The 26080-nt window shown below is 41.3% G+C and overlaps 1 protein-coding gene across 1 annotated transcript in view; it reads right to left on the reverse strand.

The window, feature by feature from the left end:
* Positions 1 to 26080, reverse strand: part of LOC145391972 (mitogen-activated protein kinase kinase kinase 4-like) — a 503013-nt gene that overhangs the window by 28622 nt on the left and 448311 nt on the right. Inside the window, exon 24 of the mRNA XM_080266482.1 lies at positions 17632 to 17819. Within this exon, the coding sequence (XP_080122608.1) occupies positions 17632 to 17819 (188 nt within the window). The remainder of the gene's footprint in view (positions 1 to 17631; positions 17820 to 26080) is intronic.

Genomic DNA, 26080 nt, shown 5'->3' on the forward strand with positions numbered 1-26080 from the left:
ACACCCCAGTTCCTGAAGCTTCCCTACTCTAGAAGCATAATCAGGGTAGTGTTGACAAAATACACTGGAATGTTGCTCACCACAAAAGACACAAACTTTCCTGTCTTTTACCATGGAAGGTTTTATTTCCTTAATATCCTCAGCATGTCTATTCCTTATCTTTAATACTTTATCCTCGGCCTTTGTGGAGCTAAGGAAAGTACCTATCTCTTCTTTAGGCACATACTTAGTCTTCTCTGACTTAACTTTCCCAATCAGTTGGTTAATGGGTTTTTTCTTTACTTCAGTCTTCTGTTTGACCTCAGTAGTGTTTAATGTTCCTTGCAAATGTTTACAGAGTTGCATCAAGCCTTCCTCTATCTCTTCACAGGAGAAATTATCCTTCTGGTACCTACCATACAAAGCATCCTTGGTTTTCGGTGGTAGCTTTAAGGACACAATTCTTGAAAGCACCCAATCTGATGTCTTAATATCTTCGTAAGTACCTAAGGCCCTTAATTTACAACTTATTGCAATTCTAAATTTTTGCAAGGAATCAAAATCGTGCCTAGGCGTGGGTAATTCTATTAGAGCCTTTACTAAATAATTTATAATTTGTTCCCTGTCTTCGTAATTTTGTCTAAGGATGGTCAAAGCCACCTCATAGTTATTTTCTTCTACTGGTAATTCTTTTATCAGTTGATATGGTGTTCCTTTGACCTGTCCTAACAAATAGGTAAGTTTGGTGACTTTAGGGAGATCTGTTCTATTGTGTACCAAATATTTGAACTGATCCCAGAAAGATTTCCAGTTCTGCTCCCCATCAAATTCCGGAAGCGTTATTTGTGGTAACACAGCTCTACTCTGCTGTGCCACAACTTGTGTTTCCGCAGCAGTGTCAGCTAATTCTAACTCTAGTGTCTTTACTACAGTTAAGTATTCTTCTAATTTGTCTTCAAACTTCGTAGTTTCTGACTCTAAGAGTTCCTTATTCTCAGCCTTTACTATAGCCGCTTCTAAAGTTAAGTAACTCTCTTCGTACTTACTCCATCGATCTTTCAGAATATTTAGGAGACTATTTATTCTCTCCTTGGACAGAGGTATTTGGTCCAACGACTGGTTACAATCATTTATGGCTCTAGTTACCCATCCTGCCTTACTACTCGAAGATCTTTGCAATAAAGAAACAGACATGTTGACGGAGTTCTAATTTAATAATTTAATTATGAATTCCAACCACAATTTTACCTCAACTTAGTAATGATTTGATTATTTTAAATTTTTAAGAGGGTAGGGATTAAGTCCTCATTGTGCAAATTATCCCCTCTCCCAATTTCGTAATATTCATTACAGCTCAGCTAATTATTTAATTTAATTTTGAGGAGTGTAGGGATTAGGTCTATAATTTCAACCTATCCCCCAGGGTTATTAAACCTCTAGGGTTTTATTTCATCCCCACACTCAATTGCCAAAACACCCACATTCCCCGAGCTCAGAATTAATTACCTCAATACTCCATAGGCCCACCCATAGCTTGTACAGCACAGAACTCTCCTTTCTTATGTTCTACATAATTTATAAATTTCTGCAGAACCGCTTCCCTACCATGATGGTTCCAATGTATACCATCAGCTTTCAACATTGCTTGGAAGGGCTTGGCATTAAAATGTATGAAATCCCTTCCCTTCCTGGCCCGTTGCAACTTTCGGTTTACAGCTCTGCTAATTAATTTATATGTTCCATAACAAACTGGAGAGCCATATGGCAGGTTCCTTGGCTCGAGGAGGGTTATGGCTACTGAGGATTTACAAGAGCCCTCTATGGCTCCTACCACTGCTAAAATATTCTCCACTACTTCACTGCAACCGAACGTAGTAGTAGCTATGCCCATTAAAAGCAACTTTAAACACATTCAGCGCTCCGGCACACATCGGCTTTCCTCACTCGGTCGGGGCACCAAAAATGTGAAAATTGTTGAGTAATTCTGGTCAACAAATCGGGGCCCTCTTTCTGGGCACCAAAATGTGAGAAATGTTTAATGTATCCAAGTCGGTATCCCTGCCGGGACACCGCTATGCAAGAATTTTCTCGGTACACAACTCGTAGGTCGTTACTCTTCCCTAAAGTTGTCTAAGTAAATCAAACAAGTCTCATAGAGTTAGGTGAAACGTAAATTAAATTTAGCTCACCTACAATACTATCTTCTAATCTATCTCTTCGCTAATCCCCCCTTGAATTGGCCGATTCGTAAAGGTTACTTAGCTATATGAAGAGGGAGTGATCGTTAACCGATGACGATGAGGCTGCCTGGTATAGTTGCTTGGGGAAGCAAGCGTCCTTATGGTGTGTATGTACAACCTTGCTAACTCCACGAGAGCTAGGAGCAGAGTGCGTGAATGCTGTAAGCCCCAACACCTCATTGCATTGTGGGTTGCCAACTCTTATTTAATTACAGTACTAAATACAGTTAAATTACATCATGATATGTACAGGGCAAATCTAACAAATTAATCTTAGTTCCACTTAAACTAAAGTTAGACCAAATATTCCCTTTAACTATGTAAATATCTTAATTCCACATCTGCCCTAACAGGGGAATCTTTCCCTGCTTGCCACGTCACCTATCGCGCAGACGCAGTTTAGGTCAGTGGAAAATACCACATAATTACATGTATTTACAATGCATAGTTGTCCACGGGGGTTAAATGCAGTAGCATTTATTTTATCAATAACAAGAATTATTAAAGAGAATGTCGTTTCTGGGTTATTAAAACCGCTTGAATAATTAACAACAGTCTCTACATCCGCTGCCTTTAACCAGGGATAACTATGATAAATTTTAAGAGCGCAACTGCTCTGGGGGGAAATATTTCCCACAGCCACCTTACGAGAACACGTGAGATGAAAGTATTTTTTGTTATTAGTAAACATGTTTGTTCCATTTCGTCCCCTATAATTGTGAAACTCATAAATTTTCCTCCAAGCATACAGCCTAATAACCTTACCAAATCAATTCATACTGCTCTAGTTTGTTATCTGTATTTTTCTGCCTATTTCGTGGGTGGTAAATTACGTTTGGCTGAAAGATTTCCTCTTATTATCATAATGTTTCTTAAGCCTTGCCTACGATTGTTTCAGGCATGATGGAAGAATCTTACTCATAATTAGGTTGCATGTTACATTAGCATTTAAACATATCGGCGAAAACATCTGAAATGAAGTGGCAGACCGCCTGACTGTTTGGGATGGTAGAGGAGGGTCGTGAAAACATACCAGTGCCCTTCGTGCCCTTCCCACAATTGTTTGCAGTTTTTATAGCTCTCCCTAACCCAACATCCCTGACACCGGTACAGTAAAGCATTGTTCGAGGCTGACAGCTATGATGGGGTTAATGGAATGCATTATTGTTTGTATTAATACTCTCTTTCACACATACAGTACACTTAAGAACGAACAAAAGAATGAACAGTAAATGTAAGAGGAAGAAATAACTATGCTCTGTCGGTCCGAAATGTGTTGGGAAGTGCGACATCTAACGAAGAATGCAGAACTGAATGCTAACTTACGAGAACACATGAGATGAGTAATTTTTTTTTTTTTTTTTTAATGATTAGCAGACATTTTTGTTCCATTTCGTTTCCTAAAATTGGGAAACCCATTACTTTTTGTCTAAGCATACAGCCTAAAGACTTCACCAGTTCACTTCATATTCCTCCAGTTTGTTTTGTGTTTTTATATTTTGAGGGTAGTAAATTACCTTCTCTTGCTGAAAGATTTTCTCTTTTATTATCACGTTCTTTAAGCTGTACCTACGACTGCTTCGGGCATAATGAAAGAAATTCATCGTACACAAAAGTGGATTAAGTTTCCCAATTTCCCAACTGGAGCCCAGGTTAAGTTGATTTATTTTAAATTATTAAGTAGTTAAGCAAGATTAGGCTAGGTCAGGAGTATCAGTTGCCTCACCAAACTCCACTATACCATCCTTGTGATCAAGTGGTGAGCAGGAGGTGTGGGTGGGGGCAGGGTGAGCAGACTCTCTCTGGTTTACCCATGCCTCGCTCCCTAGCAACTGGATGCTTCCTGTTTAAACCGGAGCTATTGTACGGATAATTCTATGTATTACTGTACCACTGAACCATTTGGTCACGGCCCGGTTATACTGAAAGCTGGATAATCCGAGCCTGGATAATCGAGCTTCCACTGTATTCCCTTGTACAAAGGAAAAGGGGAAAAAGAAGTGTGTGGTAATCATAGGGGCATTTGTCTTCTTAGTATAATAGGAAAAGTGTATGGTAGGATACTTATTGACAGAGTTAGAGAAAGAACAGAGAAATTAGTTGGAGAAGAACAGGGAGGCTTTAGGAAGGGAAGAGGTTGTGTAGATCAGATATTCATTCTTAGATCTTTAGTGGAAAAGTTTCTAGAGAAGGGAAAGAAGTTGTATGCAGCTTTCATGGATTTGGAGAAAGCATATGACAGGGTGGATAGACAAGGATTGTGGAAAGTGTTAAGAATATATGGAGTAGATGGGAAGTTGCTGAATGCTGTGAAGAGTATGTACGATGGTGCTAAGGCTGCAGTGCGTGTGGATGGTGAACTAAGTGAATTATTCTCTTTGAAAGTTGGGTTGAAACAGGGATGTGTCATGCCTCCATGGTTGTTCAATCTGTACATGGATGGGGTAATAAAAGAGGTACAAGGTAGGGTAGTGGATGTTGGAGTGGCCCTGGTGAGAGAGGATAGTGTTTGCAAACTCCCTGTACTGTTGTTTGCAGATGATACTGTGTTGCTGAGTGAAGACGAAGGGGAGCTGCAAGGCTTGGTGGATGAGTTTGGGAGAATGTGTAAGAAACGGAATCTAAAGGTGAATGTAGGGAAGAGTAAAGTGATGGTCTTTGAGAGAGGTGAAGTCAGTGAATGTACAGCGAGGCTGGATGGTGAGGAATTGGAAAATGTGAGTACGTTTAAGTACTTGGGTAGTGTGATGAGTAAGGATGGAGGTTTGGAGGGTGAAGTGCTTGAAAGGGTACAGCAGGGAAGAAAGGTTGCTGGTTCTTTGAAAGCAGTGATAAAAAACAGGGAAGTGAGCATGGAAGTGAAAAAGTTACTACATGACAGTATTGTGATACCAACTCTAACGTACAGAAGTGAAGCTTGGACGTTGCTGGAAGGACACAAGTCAAGAGTGAGAGCAGTGGAAATGAGTTATTTAAGAGGAGCCTGTGGAGTCACATGGAGAGACAGGCTGACGAATGAGGATATAAAGGAGTGTTGTGGTATTGATGTGGATGTGATAGGAAGCGTTATGAGGAACACACTGAGATGGTTTGGCCATGTGGAGAGGATGGAGGGTGAAAGACTGACGAAGAGAGTGTATGTGAGTGAGGTGGATGGGGGAAGAGGGAGGGGGAGGCCGAGGATGAGATGGAGGGATGGGGTGGAGAGGTATATGAGAGAGTGAGGTGTGAGTTTGGGAGCAGGGCAGTGAGATGGCAGGGGACAGGGCGACTTGGAGGTGATTTGTCTGTGGCCACCCCAAACGGGATTGAGGCGTCTGGCAATAGATAGATAGATAGATAGATGGATCAGAAATTGAGGATGTGGTCCTGAAGGAGAGAAGGACAAAATAAAAAAAATGCAAAAAGATTGAAAGTGACATATGCTAATGTTGATAGTCTAATCTCACCATGGCTAGAAACAGACGATTTCTTGAGGATAAATGAGCCAGACATTATGTGCTTCATAGAGACCATGCTATGAGAGAATAGTGAAAGCCAAATAGGGAATGGGAAATACAAAATATGGAGAAGAGATAGATAAGAAACAAACGGGAGAAGGAGTGATGATGGCAGTGAAAAACAGCCCAAATGTGGACAGTGTGGAACTGGGAGAAGGTATGGTATGGCTGAAATGATAAACATGGTAATAGAAACCAGAAGGAAAGGCATGAGAGAGATCACAGTATCATATGTCCCCCCAATGACAAGGGCATGGAATGAGGAGGAATATCAGAAGATGTTGTCGGACATGGTTAGTTACCTACAGAAAGTGACTGAGAAAAGCAACAATATAATCCTGATGGGTGACTTCAATTGTAAAGAGGTAAATTGGGAGGACTAGGACTCAGGAAGTAGTGAAGATTCGTGGGGCAGTATACTATTAAATACAGTAAACCCCCGCTATAATGCAGTTCAGATACTGCCAGTTCACTTTATCGCGGGATTTTCATTGGAACCTAAGTATTTTTACATTGGGGGAAACCCCGCCTCATCGCTGTTTCCGCAAAGCCTACTACGGCTATTTTTAGGGTACAGTACATATTTTACATCTTTATTTTCAGTACTGTATTCTGAAATGGATATGTTTATGGTATTTTACATCTTTATTTATTCTAAAATATTAATAGCTGTATTAATTAAAATAATAATTAAAAATCGGCTAATATATTTGATAAAATACAAGCAAAATCGTGGCGTGGGGTGACGAAATACCCAGACCCATTGGTAGGTGGCACACAATTGGCTGGAGCCTTACCAGTAGCCAATCCAAACACGCTTTACAGTACATTTTTACTTGCCGCTGATTGGCTGCTGCCGACGCGCCATCCTCAAAGAAAGGAGCGGGACTGCACCGCACTACCATACCGCACCTCCCAGTTTACCGTGTGTTCCTACCATGCTACATCGCCGTGCCCACTTCAGCCTTTCACCACTTGTTTTTGCCTTTTTCTCCTGGTTTTCTGAAGCCCCTGCAATGCCACCCAAACGCCCTGCATCTTGTAAGCCTTCTGGTGCCAAGGAAGTCAAAAGGAGGAAGGTTATGACACTGCAGGAGAAGGCTGAACTTCTCGACATGCTGCAGGAAGGGAGAAGCTATGCCGCAGTCGGACGCAGTTACGGGATCAACGAAAGTACAGTGCGGTACATAAAGAAGAACAAGGACGCAATCAGGAGCGCTGTTTCAGCAAGATTTTGCCAGAATGTGAAGAGGGTCTCTACAGGCAGGAACAAACACATCGTAAGGATGGAATCGGCCCTGGCATTGTGGATAACTGACTCCCGGAAGAAAAGCATCCCGCTGGACAGCAACTTCATACGCGAGAAGGCCAGGAAGTTGTACAACCAGTTCGCAGCAGAGGGCGCCGAAGGAGACGACGACGAAAAGCCGCAACCAGGACCATCTACAGCGCCAGAGCCTGAGGAATTTCACGCCAGTAAAGGGTGGTTTGACCGGTTCCAGAAGCAGTTCCAAATCAGGAGTGTGACTTTGCACGGGGAAGCTGCATCGGCGGACAGTGAAGCTGCGGAAAAGTACCAGGAAACGTTCCGGCATATCATAGAGGAACGGGGTTACAAGCCTGAACAGGTTTTCAATATGGATGAGACTGGCTTGTACTGGAAGAAGTTGCTGTCCAGGACATTCATAATGCAGGAGGAAGCCAAAGCACCTGGCTTTAAAGCACAGAAGGACCGAGTCACTCTTAGCTTCTGTGGCAATGCTGCTGGCTTCATGATGAAACCAGGCCTCACCTACAAGGCAGCAAACCCCAGGGCTCTCAAGAACAAAAACAAGAAAGTGCTGCCAGTCCACTGGATGAGCCACCCCAAGGCATGGATTACGAAGCTGCTGACTTCCAACTGGTTTCATCAGTGCTTCATCCCTCAGGCCAAGCAATACCTCAGTGACAAGGGACTAGAGTTCAAGGTGCTGCTGTTGTTGGACAATGCTGGTGGCCACCCTGTTGATTTGCACTACGAGGGAATGCAGATTGAATTTTTGCCTCCTAACACCACCTCTCTCATCCAGCCCAAGTGTGTGAACGACTGCAAAGGCTTCTCCCCTGACGAAATTCACCACTCTGCAGTGAACAAGTCTGTCAAGCTGGCGAAGATCCTCGGTGGTGAAGGTTTTGCTGACATCACGCCCCAGGAAGTCAATGACCTCATTGACGCACACTCCGAGACCCTGACAGATGAAGATTTGGCAGAGTTAACCAAAGGCAGCCAGCGAAGGGGAGGACGAGGAGCCGACAGATCCAGCACAAGAGGAGGACGAGGAGGAGGGTCTAACATTAGAGCGCCTGTCTGACATGGTAAGAGCCGCAAACGACCTGCAGCTGATGGCTCAGAAATGGGATCCATACATGGTTCGTGCTGTGCAGATCTCCAATGCGACTGACACAGCCATTCTGTCGTACAGAAATCTCCTCAATACCATGAAGAAACAACAGAAACAACCCCCCATCACCGTGTTCCTCAAGCCACTGAAAAAGACTCCACCTACATCTCCAGCAGCAGCAACACCTCCTGAAGCACCTGCATCACCTGAAGCGCCTGATGAAGAGGCGCCCTCTGAAGAGCTGTAAATGCTCTGCTTCACTGTGCAGTACATCATCAGCATCGTACTGCACAGCTACTTCATGATCATCAATCAAACTTATCATCCGTGAGTACCCGTACAGTACTGTACAATTCACTTTCTTTGTTATTTCTTAATTTCAGTGATATTTCATGTCCTTATTAGTTAGCAAGCAATACAGTAACTTTATACTTACGTTTCCTCGCTACGGTCTCTATACTCACCGATGCAGAACGAGTTGAACTGAAGATATACAGTAATGTACATCTTCAATTCAACTCGTTCTGCATCGGTGAGTATCCTTACTGTTTTCTGTTATTAGTAGTAGTAAATTGGCATTTTAGGGCAAGCAGTACGGTACAGTACTGTACAGTACTGTTACTTTACACTTACGTTTCGCTCACTGCCCACAGAAATGTCGTCATAGGCGCCTTCTCAAAAGCTGCACAACTAATACTGTATACATCTTGTACTGAACTTCATGATCATCATCAACTTCATCTCATTCATCATCAGTGAGTACCCGTACTGGTTTTTCTTATTAACAGAGACAATAAATAGGCATTTTAGGGGTAGCGTCAATACATCGCGGATTTTTGCTTATCGTGGGTGCCTTTGGAACATAACCCCGCGATAAAGTGAGGGTTTACTGTATAGCAATGGATAATGTAATGACCCAGTAGGTCAAAGACGAGATAAAATTTAGGGGGGATGACACACCAGCAAGACTAGATTTAATTCTAACCAAAGAACCTGATGCACCTGAATCTCTGAAATATCTGTGTCCTACAGGAAAAAGTGATCGTGTAGTGAGAGTTCCACATGACACAAGGAAATGGTGAGACAATCGATGAGCTATATAGGCATGGAAGATACAACTTTGGGAAAGGAAACTTTACAAGACTGAGAAAATTTTTTGAATAAGCGGATTGGTGAGAATTCAGGGAAACAAGAGATACAGAAGTGGGATATCTTTCTAGACGTCTACAATACAGGTGTGGAAAAGTATGTGCCAAAAGTTAGTATGAAAAAGAACTGGAGAAATGACTGGTTCAACAAAAGGGGTATGACAGCAAAAAAAAGAAAGGGATAAGGCATGGAACAAATGGAACATGAATACAAAGAGAGGGAGAAAGAGACTTCGAAAAAGTATGGCTGACAAATATAAGAACCTAAATTGTTTTACAGGTTTGATAATGGCAAATGGAAATAAATGGAAGGAACCAACAGGCTGAAAGTAGAAGAAAGTGTCTATAAAGATGCAGTTATGCAAGCTGAAATAATGAACACATGCTTCCAATCAGTCTTCATTAGAGAAAGTGATTTTGTGGAGAAGTGAGTGACTAGAAATGTAGTGTTAAAAGATGTAAAAGTTGAAGTGCATGATGTATACAAATTACTGGAAACTCAAGATATGAGGAAGGCCCCAAAGACCAGACGGGATCTCTAACTGGATACTAAAGGAATGCAGAAAACAACTTGTGGACAAGATTCACAGTTTAATTGTGTGTTCTCTAGAAAAGTGAAAGTGCCTCGGGAATGGAAGATGGCCAATGTGGTAACAATTTATATGGGAGGGAACAAGGAAGAATGGGAGGGAACAAGGAAGAATGGGAGGGAACAAGGAAGAACCCCTGAATTAGAGATCGAGTCCCTCACCAACATGGTCACAAAATTGTGCGAGAGAATCCAGAAAGACAGAACGACAAAATATCTGGAGGAGATGGACATTTTGGCGGAAAGTCAGTTTGGATTCAGAAGTGGAAGGTCGTGTGTTTCCAACTTGTTGAGCTACTCAAGGGTGATACGCGTGCTACAGGAGAGAGATAGTTGGGTGGATTGTGTGTAATTAGATATGGAGAAGGCCTATGAGAAGGTACCCCACAAGCAACTACTGTGGAAGGTGGAACACATAGGAGGACTGGCGGAGAACCTCTAAGAGTGGATGAGAGACTTCTTGAGAGACAGACAAAAGAGGACAGCAATAAACAACAGGATGTTTGGATGGAGGGAAGTAACAAGAGGAGTCCCACAGGGCTTGGTTTTAGCACACGTAATGTTTCTGATTTACGTAAATTATATAGCAGATGGAGTGAGCAGTTATGCAAGTCTGTTTGCTGACAATGAAAAAAGATCATGAGGAGAGTAGAATTTGAAGACTGTAAAATGCTGCTGGAGGACCTGGAAAGCTCTCGTGACTGGAGCCGGATGTGGGAAATGAAATTCAACACAAAAAAAACGTAAAATATTGGAAATGGGTAAAAGTACAATGATACAATCACTGAATTATTTGATGGGTAATAATTTAATCACAAAAGCAAGAGAAGAGAAGGACTTGGGAGTGCTGATCCAGGATAGTTTGTCACCTGAAAAAACACATTAACAAGATAGAGACAAATAATCATTTGACCAACATAAGAGTAGCAATTCATTACAGGGATGAGATGATGAAAGAATTGATAGTGGCCATGATCTGCCCCAGGCTGGAATATGCGGCAGTAGTGTGGTCCCCACACAAAAAGAAAGATATAAACAAGATTGAAAGAATACAAAGAACAGCAACCAAGATGGTCCCAAGCCTGGCAAATCTGTCATACAGGGTGGGGCTGGAAAAACTAGACCTGCCTTCCTTAGAAGGAAAGGGAGAGAGGGCAACATGACAGCAGTGCTCAGGGCCACAATGGGAGTAGAAAAAACTGACAGAGAAGGCCTGTTTGTAAGGGATGGGAGAGTAACAAGAGGACACAGAATGAAACTGAAAAAGCCAAGTTGCTTGAAGGATATTAAGAAATATAGTTTTCCATACAGATGCACAGACCTGTGGAATAGCCTGGACAACGAGACTGTCAGTCTAAAAACTTAAAAAAGTTCAAAGCGAAATTTGACCTATCCAGAAACAGAGACAGGACTCCATGAGCATAGTTCATTTCCTGTATATCACAACTAGGTGAACTGAACTAGGTAAATGCACAAGTACTGTATATATATATATATATATACTGTATATATATATATATATATATATATATATATATATATATATATATATATATATACATTTTAGTAACAACAGAGGAAGGAAAAACAAGAGAATAAAAAAAAAAAAAAAATCCATACATTAGATTACAGGTTTCCTCCATTCATAAAAAATCTGTAACAGTTAGACTTGAACAGACATAGCTTGAAGTCTGGGGTGAAACCACTCTGGGGAACTGAGTTCCAAAGAGATGCGGTTTGGCAAATAAATGAATTCTAATAGGCAGAAGTTCTGCAATATGCCAGTGTGACAGTCCAGTCACATGTGCTACAAGATGCCTGCATAGCGCAAGGGAAGGCATGGAGAGGTGGTACAATGGATGCAACCTTGTCTGAGGATTTGTCATGAAAGTATCTGTAAAATAAAGCAAGGGAGGCTACATTCCTTCTTGCTTGTAGGGGAGGCAGTTTATTTGTAATACAGTAAAAGTCCTCTCATTTGGCATCTGGTTTAAGATATTTCCAGTCTTTCGGCAGTTTTTATCAACAGTCCCATTACGAAAGTTATCTGCTCTTCCGGCACATAAGCTGAGCCGATCGGCATCCGTGACAGGGTCACCAGCTCGTCGCTGGTACCCGTGCGCCCATAGATCCAATTTGGTGCTGTTGGCATTAGATCTAGCGCTTTTATAATAATTTAGCGCTTTTCATAATTTAGCACCAATAAATATTAGATTTTCTTCTATATCTAGCATATTTTGAAGTCCAGTGTACCGCAAAAATTTGAACAGTTCACCTGTAGCTTAGTGCATTTTAAAGTTGAGCTTACAGCTTTTGAAGATTTCTGCTTGTCAACACTGCATGCGCTATCGGCCATCATGACTTATGAGTGTCTGGCTTTGTAAACGAGACCTTTCAAAAGGTTGGAAACTTTGTCGTGCTATATTATGGTGCAGACATGTAAATACACCTTGGTAAAGGTAAGTTCATGTGTACCATATCTTTAAATACAATACATGAGGCGCTGAGCGGAATAACCTCTCGTGCGCCAAATGTAAAAAATGGGAAAACATGCTGTTAAAGTTTGTTTACTTTCAAAATGCCATATCTTTTCAACCAATAAAGATATTCTGGTGATTTTTTTTTCAAATGTAGCTGAAAACATCTGCTTGCATGTTTGCGTATGTAAATCGATGGCATTTTGAAAGAACAATACATTAACAGCGTCTTTCTCTTTTTGCCTGACAACAATGAACTGCATTTTCCCCAAAATGTGTGTTACTGCAAGCCAACCTTACGATGTATGCATGTACCTTCACATAATCCATTAATATAGTGCAAAACCAGCACAAAAAAATAAAATATGGCTAAGAAAATCTGTCCGTACCATACTGCTGACCTTGAACACTCATAGTTACGTTTTTCTCCCACAATACTGTTATTCTAAAACCATAATAAAAATTAATGAACAATGTTATGAGATAAATAACACTTACATCCTCAAAAATGTTGGATTTAATGATGGCCAGCAACTCAGCACGTGGTGGCCTGTGGCGCTTGAGTGGTTATGTACTAGCATTCTGGGACTTCCCCCACATGGAGCTGACAATAGATGCGTGTCTTAACGTGAACACATAAGAAAAATCAACCTTAACACCAGTGGAATAACTGAGCCTGATGTTGGTTTCCAAGGTTCAGGACCTGGGGAAGACAATGCTAAGCCACAACGATTTTCTGATTGGATTATTCAGGCTAAAATGGACCTAATGTCCACCTAACAGAGTATAAACACCTTCATGTGCACCACGGTCAGTCAGTACCCTCTACAAAATGGGATTTTAACCCTTACTGGGGTCATTTTGTCACATGATTCATTATTGTACTAGTAGAAGAGGATTTGGGGAATACGTTGGAGTACTTAACTCCAAAATGGCCACTGTGGCCGACAAGAGGTTATTCCACTCAGCGCCTCATATACAAGATGCTTATTAGATATTTAGTGTTTAGGGCTGACCAATAATACTTGCTAGACACTGTGATTGCACTGGGGTGACTGCCCATGATTGCTAGAAACTTTTTGGCATGTTTTCCTGGTCATTTGGCAGATTCTGCTCTTTCGGCACTTGCTTGGTCCTGAAGATGCTGAATGACGGGACTTTTACTGTAGTAGGGTTAATAATTCTAACAGCTTTCTTCTGATTTGTGTAGTTGTTTTAGTGCAACCTTTCCACATCCATTCCACAAGGGTGAGCTATATCTGAGATGAGAATGCACATGACTCTTGTAAATTATAGCGGGTGAGCAATATTTGAGATGAGAACACACGTGACTCTTGTAAATTATAGCTAACTCCTCGTCAATAAAGGTTTTACGGATTCTGTATAATAATCCAAGTTTCTTTGAAGTGGTTTTAGCATGTGATCTAACATGACAGGTCCAGCTGAGGGTACTGTTAAGTGAAGCACCAAAAATCTCAATAATTTCAGAGATAGGATTATACGTAGCACTGAAGGAAATAAAGGAATCAGGCAATATGTCTATTAGTAAACTGTATATATCTCATTTTCCTAGCATTAAATGACACAATGTTATTTTGTCCCCATTCCGTGATGGATAAGTCTTGATTTATGGAGAATGCTGTACTGAGTTGTGAGTTAGAGATATTAAACTGTGTGAATGGGTGTTTAAGTGTGAATGAACCGTGAAGTGTTGAGTCATCTGCATATGAATGGATGGGGTTATGGGTGACAGATAAGAGATCATTAAAATGAATTAGGAATAAGGTTGGAGCCAGAACTGATATTTGTGGCACTCTGGCATTAATTGAGAGGAAACTGAAATGTACATCATCTACTTTTACCTTTCTGTCACTGGGATATGAGCAAATCAGAGGAACAAAAGATGATGGGCCATAGCAAGGGAGTTTGGATGACAGGGAACAGTGCCACACTGTCAAAAGTTTCAGAAATATCAAGGGCTACTGCACGAGCTTCTCCACGTTGGTCAATTGACTGATGGATGGTATGAGTCACGAGATTGCATATATCAACAGTGGATCTTTCGTGGTGAAAGCCATACTATCATTAATTAAGTTGATGGATTCCGGATGTTTAACTATGTGCTTATTAACCCCTAAAGTGTTAACAGGATCAACTGATCCTTTTTCAGGATTACGCAAGATACCGAATGTGATCGATTGATGGGCTCAGGGAAAAACTAGGGAAAACATGCTCTGCCCCGATTGTGACGCATATCCCTTCCAACCAATCAGAACTCAGTGCTGAATAGGCAGGAAGGAGGGAGGGGAGGAATGAGGGAGGAATGGGGTGGAAGCACATAGAAAACAGGAGTCGCCCCACCTAGAAGGGTAACTTTTTTCAACTTTTACGGGCTATAGCTCATGAACCAGTTGGTCTAAAATGCTCTGGTCTGAGGTATAAGGTGTGTAAGTTCAAGCTCTAAACCCTGGGCATAACACTTTTTACTTCCGTAAGAGTAAAAAAATTGGCTCCATATACAGATTTTCACGACGGTACGGTTGATCGAATTGCATATCCAAGGGGTTTATTATAATCTCAAAACTTTACCAAGAGAAGATGTGATAGCCACTGCTCTGTAATCACAGGGGTCAGAGGAACTTCTTTTCTTCGGAATTGGGTGGATATTAGCTTCTTTCCTAGAATTAAGGAACAAAGAAGTATGTATGCATATTCTGAATAATTAGCAAGAAAAGGAGCAAGTTCTGGGGAACACTTTTTCAAAACAATTGGCTGAATTTTATCTGGACATGGAGCTTTGTTGGTTGGTAACTTGTCTTGGATGGATTTTACATTACAGTATCTACTCTGTCTCTTAAGCAATTCTGGGTGAGTAAAGTTCTAGTACTGTACAGGGACTTTCTGGCTGATTTCCTTTAAGGTATATGAGGGAGGGGGGGATGAGTTGGGGGGAGGGGAGTCAAATGGCGGGTAACAGAGTGACTTGGAGGCGTTTTGTCTGCGGCCACCCTTCGTGGGATTAGGGTGTCGGGCTATAGATAGATAGATAGATAGAAAATCTGGCAAATGTACTGGCAAGGATGTTCACTTTACCATGCAGGTCATTTATAATGTTACTATAAGATTTTAGTGGGGGAATAGGTGATGACCTGCTGAAGTTATTATTGAAAGAACTGAGAACTGACCAGAACATTCTACTGTCATTAGGATTAAGTAATGGTCTGGATGCTTGGTTGTGAAGATGGTTTGATTTAGTGAATTTATTACTGCTTTTGCATGGTTTCTAGCAACTTTCAATTGAGAGCAATTCAGATTTTTTTTTTTTTTTTTTACTTCAAGTAAAAGTTATATGCTAAGGATTTTAGGGTCAATGCTCTGGCACAAATGCTGCCAAATAATTTTGGGAAATCTGATCTTTTAGTGAACTGTTGATTGGATATGAACTATTCCATACCAGCTTGTATCAAGTCATTAATGTGGGACTGGGTAGAATTGATGTCACTGATTAAGAAAGACTGCCATGGAATATCAGCAAAATTTATAAATCCATCCCAGCCTGCCATATCAAAGTGCTATCTGATCACTTGATAGGTTCAGAATGGGGAGGTTTGGGGCAACTGACTAATGAGGCTTTGATGAGACTGTGGTCGGAGAATGCGTGTGGTGACAGTACAGTAGTTCTATCTTGCATTGGTCTGGATTATTTGCCAGGAACAGATCCAAGAGACAGGCACTATGATCAGGATTATCTGGTACTCTGGTTGGTTGTTTTACCAACTGCGAGAGGTTAAACAATTCTGCAAACTGCTTGCATTCTAGACATGTATCGCCAGTCCTGGCAGAATACAATAACCATTCTTTATTATGGACGTTTTCACTCAAAACGGTAATTTCAGTGGTAAGGGTGAGGTTATGGCTAGTCAACTGTGAATATGGAGTCAAATACACCGGGTTCTGAAGATGCACTGGGGGATTGATAAACTATACAGATATATCTGGGAATACTGTATTTAGATAATTTAGTTTATATACTGAATAATCAAAATTAGCTGATGTGAAGTTCAAACAGTGTCAACTGAAAATTCAGATATAACGACAGGTGCCATCCTTGTTATCGAAGTCTGTGAGGAGGTAGTAACCAGGAAAAGAAAATGGGGATATGTAAGTACAAGAAGAGATTTGGGTTTATGTGACAAACAGAACTAGATGGGATACTGACTGGAGGAAAATGCCAACGGAATTCAGACTGGTACTAAGACCATAGATATTAGTGAAATATGAGGTCAAACCTGTGCTCCTCCACTGATGAGCATGATCAGTGTTTCCAACAACTGCTGTCGGCACAGTTGCTTGATTGCAACCAGGAGGACCCTGTGCAGCCAGCCCTACCCTGCCAGTGGTGGCAATCTGAGATACCACCGAACTTGCTGATAATAATGCAGCAGCCATTGCTAGGGGAAGATGGAAATAGAAGGTGTGATATGTAATGTGCCTGTACAGTAGTGTGGTGTAGACAGTTAGACGCAGAGGTACTATGAGCGTATGCAGGCCTACCGTGTTAATGAAAACACTGAAAATGTTCAGCAATGGGAGATGGTCCACAACAGGTCCTGAGAGCTGGTGAAATGGAAGCTCCAGCTCTCCCTATGTCCTGCTTGCCCTCCATCATGGGAGTACTGCCCTGTTTGACTGGTGCTACAGTCTACTCCCCAGATACAAAACATACAACAAATGTAAACACACAAACACACACATTAAAAAAACACAAAGCACACAAATTACACACAAAACATACACACACTATACACAGAACATGAATAATACATATAAAACACAAAAACAACATGGGCCATCTACCCCTGACTGGAGTGACATCACCTCTGTCTGAGCCAAGTGTGACATCACAAAGGACTGTGCTACCCCTGAATCAATTGCATCACTCATGAGACGAGGCACAACTGTACTTACCTTGCTTCTTATATCTGCATAAATGATATGTTAACTAAGAACCTGCTGTTCATGACAAGATGGTTGATGTCTTCAATGATCCTGAGTTCATTCACCACACGCCTGACAGCAATCCCCTGTGAATTCCCTAGCCTGATCAACTTCCATACTTTAAATTCTAGCACAACCATTTATCATATCCAGGCACTTTCTTCTAACACATCTCCTCCCACTTTCAAACTCAGTTACACATTTTACTTCCCCATGTTCTTTCATTTTCCCATTGTAAGAACAAAATAGAAATGATGTCCCATGGCAGTAATGGTTCAAAGAAATGCTGTATTCATATTAAAAAGAGATATGTGCTTACATTGTGGATTTCCACTCCATAGCACTTGACAAGATGTGGGTGGTTGATGCCCTCAAAGATCCTGAGTTCATCTGCCACACGTCTGATGGATCGATGGTCATTAGGCTGGAGGGGCAGGACCTTCATTGCCATCAGTTCACCAGTATTGTTATTCACTGCTGTATACACCTTCCCAAACCGACCAGCACCTGAGTGGGGAAATATTTTCATATACAAAGTGCATCTAATAAATGTCAACTGCCAAGCCCTAAAGAGACCTTTGGGAGCCCTGAAGGGTCTGAAGCATGGATGGCCCAAGGTTAGACTACCACAGTCTAGATTCCTTAAGTCACTGGATATCCTAACAGCATTTTACATGACAAAGTGATTTCTAGCCACCTCTGGATTCAAACCAAGATGCATTAGCATAAGTTTTCCTCTGACTAACGTATAGTATTATGACTGTACTTAAAACTCTACTAGAAAGATGTGAGGCATAATAAATTAGCCTCTAAATTTGCCAATGTACATAGTACATTTTGTTAACTACAAACTGCACTGCAACACTATATGATAACAATATACTTTTTATAATACAAATGAAGACATGATGAAATACAAGCAATAATTCTTAATTCTTTCTAAAGAGGCCACCTTCTGCTGAGGGACAGGATTTCAGCCAGGTCTGAGAATGGCACTGGTATTTTCTAGGGAAACAATGCCCCCCAAAGAAGATGACATCACAGTAAGTATATGAAAGGAATGGAGGAAATCTGGTGGTGGAGAAAACAGGTGAAATATGTAAAGGGCAGAGAGACTTTCTGTCCACTGCTAAACGTGAACCACGTTAAAGGAGCTATTATAACAGCACTAACATTTTAATAATTTGGATTTTTTCTCAGCTGAAAAAAATTCTCTGGTGTAAGCTTCCACAAAACACCTAAGTGTCTCTACAGTAACAAAGGATTAACTGTGATAGTTCTGAATCCAGTGACTCAGATTTCCCTTGGCAGTAAGAAATCATCTGTTGTTAGCCTTAATAACAGAGGCAAGTATACAAATACCAGAAAATGGTGACACATATCTCAAAAAGAAGGTAAAAGAAGATTATATAATTAGTAGAACAAAATTAAAAGAACTGTGGTAGGCAAAACTGACAGGATGGAAAACACTTAATGTCAACTGATGTAAATATAAGGTAATATACTTGCCAGCACTTGTATGGTAATGTTGTGGTCAGCTTTGTACCTTCAATTCAAGAGGACTGAATCTAGAGCTTCCTTTCTTACCTAATTCATGTCTCAAGAGATTGTAAATTCTTACTTAACATCCAGCCATCCCACACATATCTCCCCCCATCCTCCAAGTGTGTGTGTGTGTGTGTGTGTGTGTGTGTGTGTGTGTGTGTGTGTGTGTGTGTGTGTGTGTGTGTGTGTGTGTGTGTGTGTGTAATAATAATAATAATAATAATAGTAACAATAAATTTTTGGTTAATTTATTCATTACAGCTAGTGGCTGAAAACTCACATGTACATTGTGTGTGTGTGTGTGTGTGTGTGTGTGTGTGTGTGTGTGTGTGTGTGTGTGTGTGTGTGTGTGTGTGTGTGTGTGTGTGAGAGAGAGAGAGAGAGAGAGAGAGAGAGGGGGGGGGAGGGAGGTGTAGGAGGCATAATGACTTAGCCAGACAACCATCAACTACCACTACACTCCTCAACACCCTCTCTCACTCACTCGCTCACTCACTTCCAACACACTACCATTGCAACATTCTTCACTGAAATAACTTTATTTAATCTTATTCCAGTGATTAAGCTATCAGTAATTAGTTCTTTTATGGATTGTGGAGACCTGCTGATATGTACTGATAGAAAGTAATGTATGAATAACTATTTACAGAATTTTACCTATTTATAATAACAAGACTCTAGGCCTTATGACAAAGGCATCATAGTATACATCAGCAAAATTTGGGCTGTATTCAGATGAGACTCTAAGAAACAGTATGATTCTGAAAGCAGTTTAAGTAAATTATACCTAACAGAATACAGCAAACTTAGATACTTATGTATTAACTTGCCAGAGCATCAATGAACACAGAGTAAGACTTGAATTTCTCATCACCTACTAAAGAAATACAAGTTGTTCAAGAAACAAAATTGCCACCAACCAGAGCCAGACCTTGAAGCAACATTTTTGATAACCACACACAGTTTAAATTAAGTGAAGTATCAGAACATTTGTAACAAGGGAAAATGTGGACAAAAATAACAATATGGATTGTTGTAGTGATGGTGTTAAGAGTCACTGCACAGGATGCAGAACACCAAATACTCAGCCACTTTGAACAGGTAAGGAACAATACATATCTACATGTCACACACCTACACAAGTCACCACTATGGAGTTCATATCCCTCATACATATTGGATGAATACTACAACTCTCAAATTTGGGACTGGTGTAATGGTATTATTAGAAGAGGTATTTTTTACAAGGTCCAGGGGTTTTGTACAGGAACAGTGTAGGATGTTTTAATGATATTTACATAATGAAAATGCTCCCTGCCCCAGCCTGGGATCAAACTCACATACTTTCAAACAGAAGACCACTTTTCCAACCACTTCACTATCTCCTCCCCATCCCTTACCAGTATATTTATGCATATGGCACATTAACACTGTCTTGGATGTCATTTATGCACCATATGTTGATATCAAAAACTTATTAACTGCATATTGCAGTAGTAAGGTGAAGTACTGTATGCAAAACAAATAACTATAGAAGATGTGTTAGAAAGCCTGCTAAGTTAACAAGAACAATGACCCAATACAGTTTTTGTTTCTGGTGCACTGGGTTCAATCTTGTTTTTGTTTCTGGTGCACTGGGTTCAATCTTTCTACCACCAAACCATTTTATCCACCTAACTTAGGAACGAACTAGCTAAATAGTACTGAAGGGGTTAACAATGGTTACATCTAACCCCTCCAGTCTGAAAAGTCTCCTTTATGCTGGGTAATTTGGAGAGCCTCAGAGGACACAATACCTGCCCTTGGCCCCAACCAAATGAGCAGATTCGCGTGGCCATGTGGAATGTGAGAGGCGTGAAAGAGGACAGCATGAGGGTGTGGTGAATGTGTTCAAGAGTGCGAGATATGCTGTGATGGCATTGTGTAAAACAAAGATGAATGGGTGTGAAGTGGAGGAGTGGGAGGAAGTAAAGTGTGTAAGGTTGGGCATGAAAAGATGCAAGGAAGGAATTGTTTTATTGATGAATGAAGCGTGGCAGAGTGGAATGAGAGATTACAAATGTCAGCTCAAGATGTATGTATGTCATGTTCAAGTTTGAGAAGGTGAAAGTGGCAATGATTGTAGCGAATGCACTGTGTGATGACATGAGTGAGACAGAGAAAGACAGGTTTTGGGATGATCTGGATGAAGTAGTAGGAGAAATGTCAAGGAGTTATAGTGTTTGTTACGAACAACATGAATGGGAGAGTAGACACTGGTCCTGTCAATGATATAATAGGTCATAATGGAGTACCAGGAGGGAATGATAATTAATGGGAAGTGACTGAAGGACATGTGTCAGGAAAGGAGGATGTGCATTTGTAATTCTTATTTCAAACACAAAGGTATACATAAATCTACATGGCACAGAGAGAATGGTGACCGTGTTGAAAGGAGCCAGATTCATTATGTGCTCGTAGAGAAATCAGTGATGGGTAGTGTTGCTGAAACAAGGGCGGTGAGATGATGATGTGGAGGTCTGACAGATCATATGATTGTGGTATGCAAGATCAAGCTGATAGGACTGAGGTGGACCAAGAGAGAGAGAAGAGCAGTCAGAGAGAGAGACTGAAAGTCGAGAAGTTGAGGATCGAAGAAATGGCAGATGAATACGGGGCCAAATTTGGGGAGGAATTAGAATCAGTGAATTGGAATGAAATGCGTGTAGACAGCCTGTGGAATACATACGGGGAGATCTTTGTTAGGCAAGAAAAAGCGATGTGTAGTGTGGCTAGGGTAACAACAAAGAAGAAAGGTACAGCATGGTGGGATGAAGAGGTTAAGGGAGCAGTGGAGGAAAAGAAGTGGCTACAGTGCATAGACAGGAGTTCAGTTGAAATAAGAACTGAATATACTGAGATCAAGATGCACATAAAGAGACTTGTGAAGAGGAAAAAGGAGATAAATGATGATCTAGGAAGAAAAATGAATGCACATTACTCTGAAAATAGGATGTTACTCTGGAAAGAGATGCAGAAATGTAGAAGTAACAGTGGAAGGAAATGTGAAAGTATGAAGGATGGAAATGGCAGATTATTAACCCATGGCGACGAAGTAAGGACCAGATGGAAAGAATATTTTGAAAGTCTGATGAATGGGAATGGAGAAAGCAATATGGCTGTTAACATGATTAGTTTTGGGGGTGTACAGAGAAGGAATGCAATGCCAGGAAATGTGACACTCGTGGAGGTGAAAAACGCTGTGAAGGGCTGAAAATGGAAAAGCAGCTGGGGCTGATGAGGTGTATGGAGAGATGATTAAGTGCAGCAGGGGGAGTAGAATGACGTGATTGTTGGAGATATATAAGAAGGTATGGATGAGTGAAGCTGTGCCAGCAGAGTGGAAAAAGGCAGTGACTGTACCCCTGTACAAAAATAAAGGTGAGCAAAGCGAGTGCAGGAATTATCATGGCATAAGTCTACTGAGTGTGGAAGGGAAGGTATATGAAAGAATTATTATAGAGAAAGTAAGAGATATATCAGAAATCCTTGTGAGTGACAAACAGGGTGGTTTTAGGAGTGGCAGAGGATGTGTGGATCAATTTTTTGAAGTGAGACAAATAGTGAAGGCATGTGTGAAGGACAATAAGGTGTTTATGGCATTTATGAATCTGGATAAGGAATATGAAAAAGTAAACAGAGAAGGGCTATGGAAGGTTTTGCTCAAGTATGGTGTAGATGGTAAGCTGGTGCGTGTGTTCAAGAGTTTTTATGATGGTTGTCTGGCATGTGTAAGGGTAAATAGGCATCTAAGTGAATGGTTCATGATCAATGTAGGCGTGCGACAATGTTGTGTGATGTTCCCATTGCTGTTCAATATATATTCTGTATATGGATGCAATGATGAAAGAAGTAAAAACAAGCATAATGGAGAGAGGGATGGTGTTGGTCATGAATGGTGATGGATGGAATATCTCATAATTTGTTGTATGCTGATGATGCAGTGCTACTTGCAAATACCAGACAAGAGCCTGATAGACTAGTGTAGAGTTATGTAGATGTCTGTGAGTGTTGTGCCTTGAGAGTAAATGCAAAAAAGAGTAAAGTGATGGTTACTGAAAGAGAATGTGACTTCCACTGTGATGTTACAGTGAATGGAGAGAGACTGGAACTGGTGGTAGAGTTCAAATACCTGGGTGAAGTGATAGAAAAGACAGAAAAATGTGCAAAAGAAGTGGAAAGTAGAGTGATGGAAGGAAAGTAGCTGGTGCCATGACCACCTTGATAAGAAACAGTGGCTTAAGTATTGCATCTGTGTGAGGCATACAACATGAAGGAGTGTTAGTGTCAACTTAATACATGGATGTGAGACTATGGTGTGGCATGAAAATGAAAAGTCAAGAAACAGTGACATCAGTGGAGATGGGACTGCTGACGAATGTATGGAGAGTACAGAGAGTGAATAAGATAGGAAAGCATGTGATATGTGAAAGATGCGGAGTGAGGAAGTCTGTGGACACCAGAATCGAAGAGAGTGTAATGAGATGGTTTGGTAATGTGGAGATTATGGATGACAATAGAGTGGTGAAAAAGGTATATACGAGCAAATCTGAAGGAGGGAGGAGGCGAGGTAGGCCAAGAAGAAGATGGAGGGATATGGTGGATGAGTATGTGAGGAAGAGAGGTAGGGAAGTTGGTGAGGCTAGGGGACTGGCAAGAGATCAAGCTGGATGGATGAATTTTGTACAGAGAAGTGCATGATCAGGGATTTGGCACCCCTTTTAACGTGACAACGTTCAGATTAACTCTATCAGATAGGTATATGTGAAGCTACAGAACGTGAATATGTTTTTTTTGGCATATCTGATGGAGCCAGGATTTCAATGGCTTGAATGATGAGTGGATGGAAGCATGGCCCACTGAGTTGGGCAAACTTTGGTTGTCTGGACGTTGCTACTCCTCACCCTGCCCCAGGGTGGGAAAGGAGGTCCACATGATGATGATGAATATCAGCTGAAAACATTAAGAGTATGATAAAATATATATATATATATATATATATATATATATATACAGTACCCTCGCATCCAACACGCATTAGTCCAGCACGATTCACGTCCAGCACGGACAGCAAATAATTAGTATTATTTAATACGATTTAATTACTGCAACACGAGTGTGTTAGCATAACACGCACAGAGCTCCGAGAAGTGGGCGAAATCCGCAGAGTTCAACTCTAGCACGATCACCCCCGGTCCAACACGGTCATACTGGACATTCCCATGATGATGATAGCCAATGAAAACTTCTGATCAAGTAGCCTTCCCCGCCTGCTATCGTGACGTGATCGTGATGCTGCCCAATTAAAAACGCTTCTGGTGTCACGTGATGTTTTGTTTAAATATCTCCCGCCACAGCGCCACTCAGTCGCATAATTGCATTGAAGGTGCTTTTTTCTTGCTGCATTTTCTGCCCTTGTTACTGCATTTTACCCTGCTCACGATGCCTAGGAAGCCTTCTGAGAACCCCAAGAAGCGTCAGCACCTTCCTCAGGCCACCAAGCTAGAAAGCATCGTGAGGAAGAAGAAAGGGGAGAGGAAAGTTGACATTGCCAAGGCCTACGACATGAATGAAGCCAACGTGAGTACCATAAAAAACCAAGACAAGATCCTGGCAGCCGAAGGCTATCACACGGCACTTCATACCAGGTTTGCCGAGGATACGATGGTAAATCGGAACGGTAACGTGGTAAAATTGCCAACGATACCACGAGCATTTGGAATTCATCTGGATGGATTCCTGCCGAGGATACGACGGGCAAAACAGTGTGACCAAAACCCAGGCGACTCGACAGAGAATGTATCGTACTACAGCATTGAACATTTAGCCTAACACTGAATACATATTAATATTTTAGAATAAATATCAATCGTTTTGAAATCCTTCTCATCGGCGTGTGTACCAGTTTATAAACAAAGTTGCTTCTCCTTATTCTCTACCGAGTCAGCGACAGCGATCACTTTCCACAGTCACGAGACGGGGCTCTGGCAACAGTGTGAGAAGCATGCCGTTTGCCGAGGATTACAGAGTGCTAGGACAGGCAGAAGCAGGACCTTCCATGGCTGTGGACGAAGATAGTGATTCTGAGTGTGATTTCGAAGGATTTATGAGGGAGATTGAGGAGAAGCAACAGCCATTACCCGCTAGTGATGCCAGCAGCCATCCTCCGGGGACCCAGTAGGACTACCTACAGCTTTGGATATCACCTTCCATTCCCAGCAAGCCCACCAACACTATCCTAAAAGGTTAGTTATCATTCATAGCACAGTACCATTTATTATAATTACAATAGTACCAATATATGTATAGGTATATGGTAGGTATTTAGGGTGACTTTTCCTAGGGTTGCTGACATAATTCATTTTTCCCCATAAGCTCTGTTGTTAGTCCAACACGTTTTTGGTCCAACACGTGACCCATGCATGACAATATTACCGTGTTGGACGCGAGGGTACTGTGTGTATATATATATATATATATATACAGTAGAAGTCCGATTTTTCGGCATCTACGGGACCAGGCAAGTGCCGAAAAATCAAAATTGCCGAATTATCAAAAACCCTACCCACTCAGTACCTTATATGTTTCGGTGAACACTATCATCATTACTCATATCATTACAAATGTGTTTGGAGACAGTACTGTATACTGTTTGATACTGTACAATACTGTAATGAATACAGTACTATACATGAATATGAAAAATAAAGAAATTAATGAACATACTGTATATAAATGTAATGGTACAGTAGGCCTACAAGTTCACATGCACTTACCTAAACTTATAGTAGGTTCCTTATTTACATATGTACAATAGAAGGGGTTGATTGGAGTCTGCTACTGCTGGAAGAAGTCCCCAGCAGTAGAGGGTCCTGCAACAGGCTCTAAGGACTCTTCTCCCTGTTGCTGCGGCAGTAGAGCTTGAGGTTCAGAGACTGCTGTTGGTGATGGAGAGGAGGGAGCAGCAGAGGATGTGGCTTTCTTGGCAGCTTTTTTAAAGAGGTCAAATAAGGTTGCCTGCTTCACAGATGCTGCCCTTTTAGTCTGGAAGTCCCTGAACATGATGTGCTACTGCATCACTTCACCACTGTTAAAATGAGATGAGCCCTCAACAAACCGTAACAATTTTCCACAGGCCTCTGCTGCTTCCTTCCAGGTGACCTTATCCTGCTCATCTTCCTCTA

The sequence above is a fragment of the Coenobita brevimanus genome, chromosome 20 (assembly GCF_032717465.1).
Source record: "Coenobita brevimanus isolate Jiangsu-jjx chromosome 20, ASM3271746v2, whole genome shotgun sequence".
NCBI classification, from domain to species: Eukaryota; Metazoa; Arthropoda; class Malacostraca; order Decapoda; family Coenobitidae; genus Coenobita; species Coenobita brevimanus.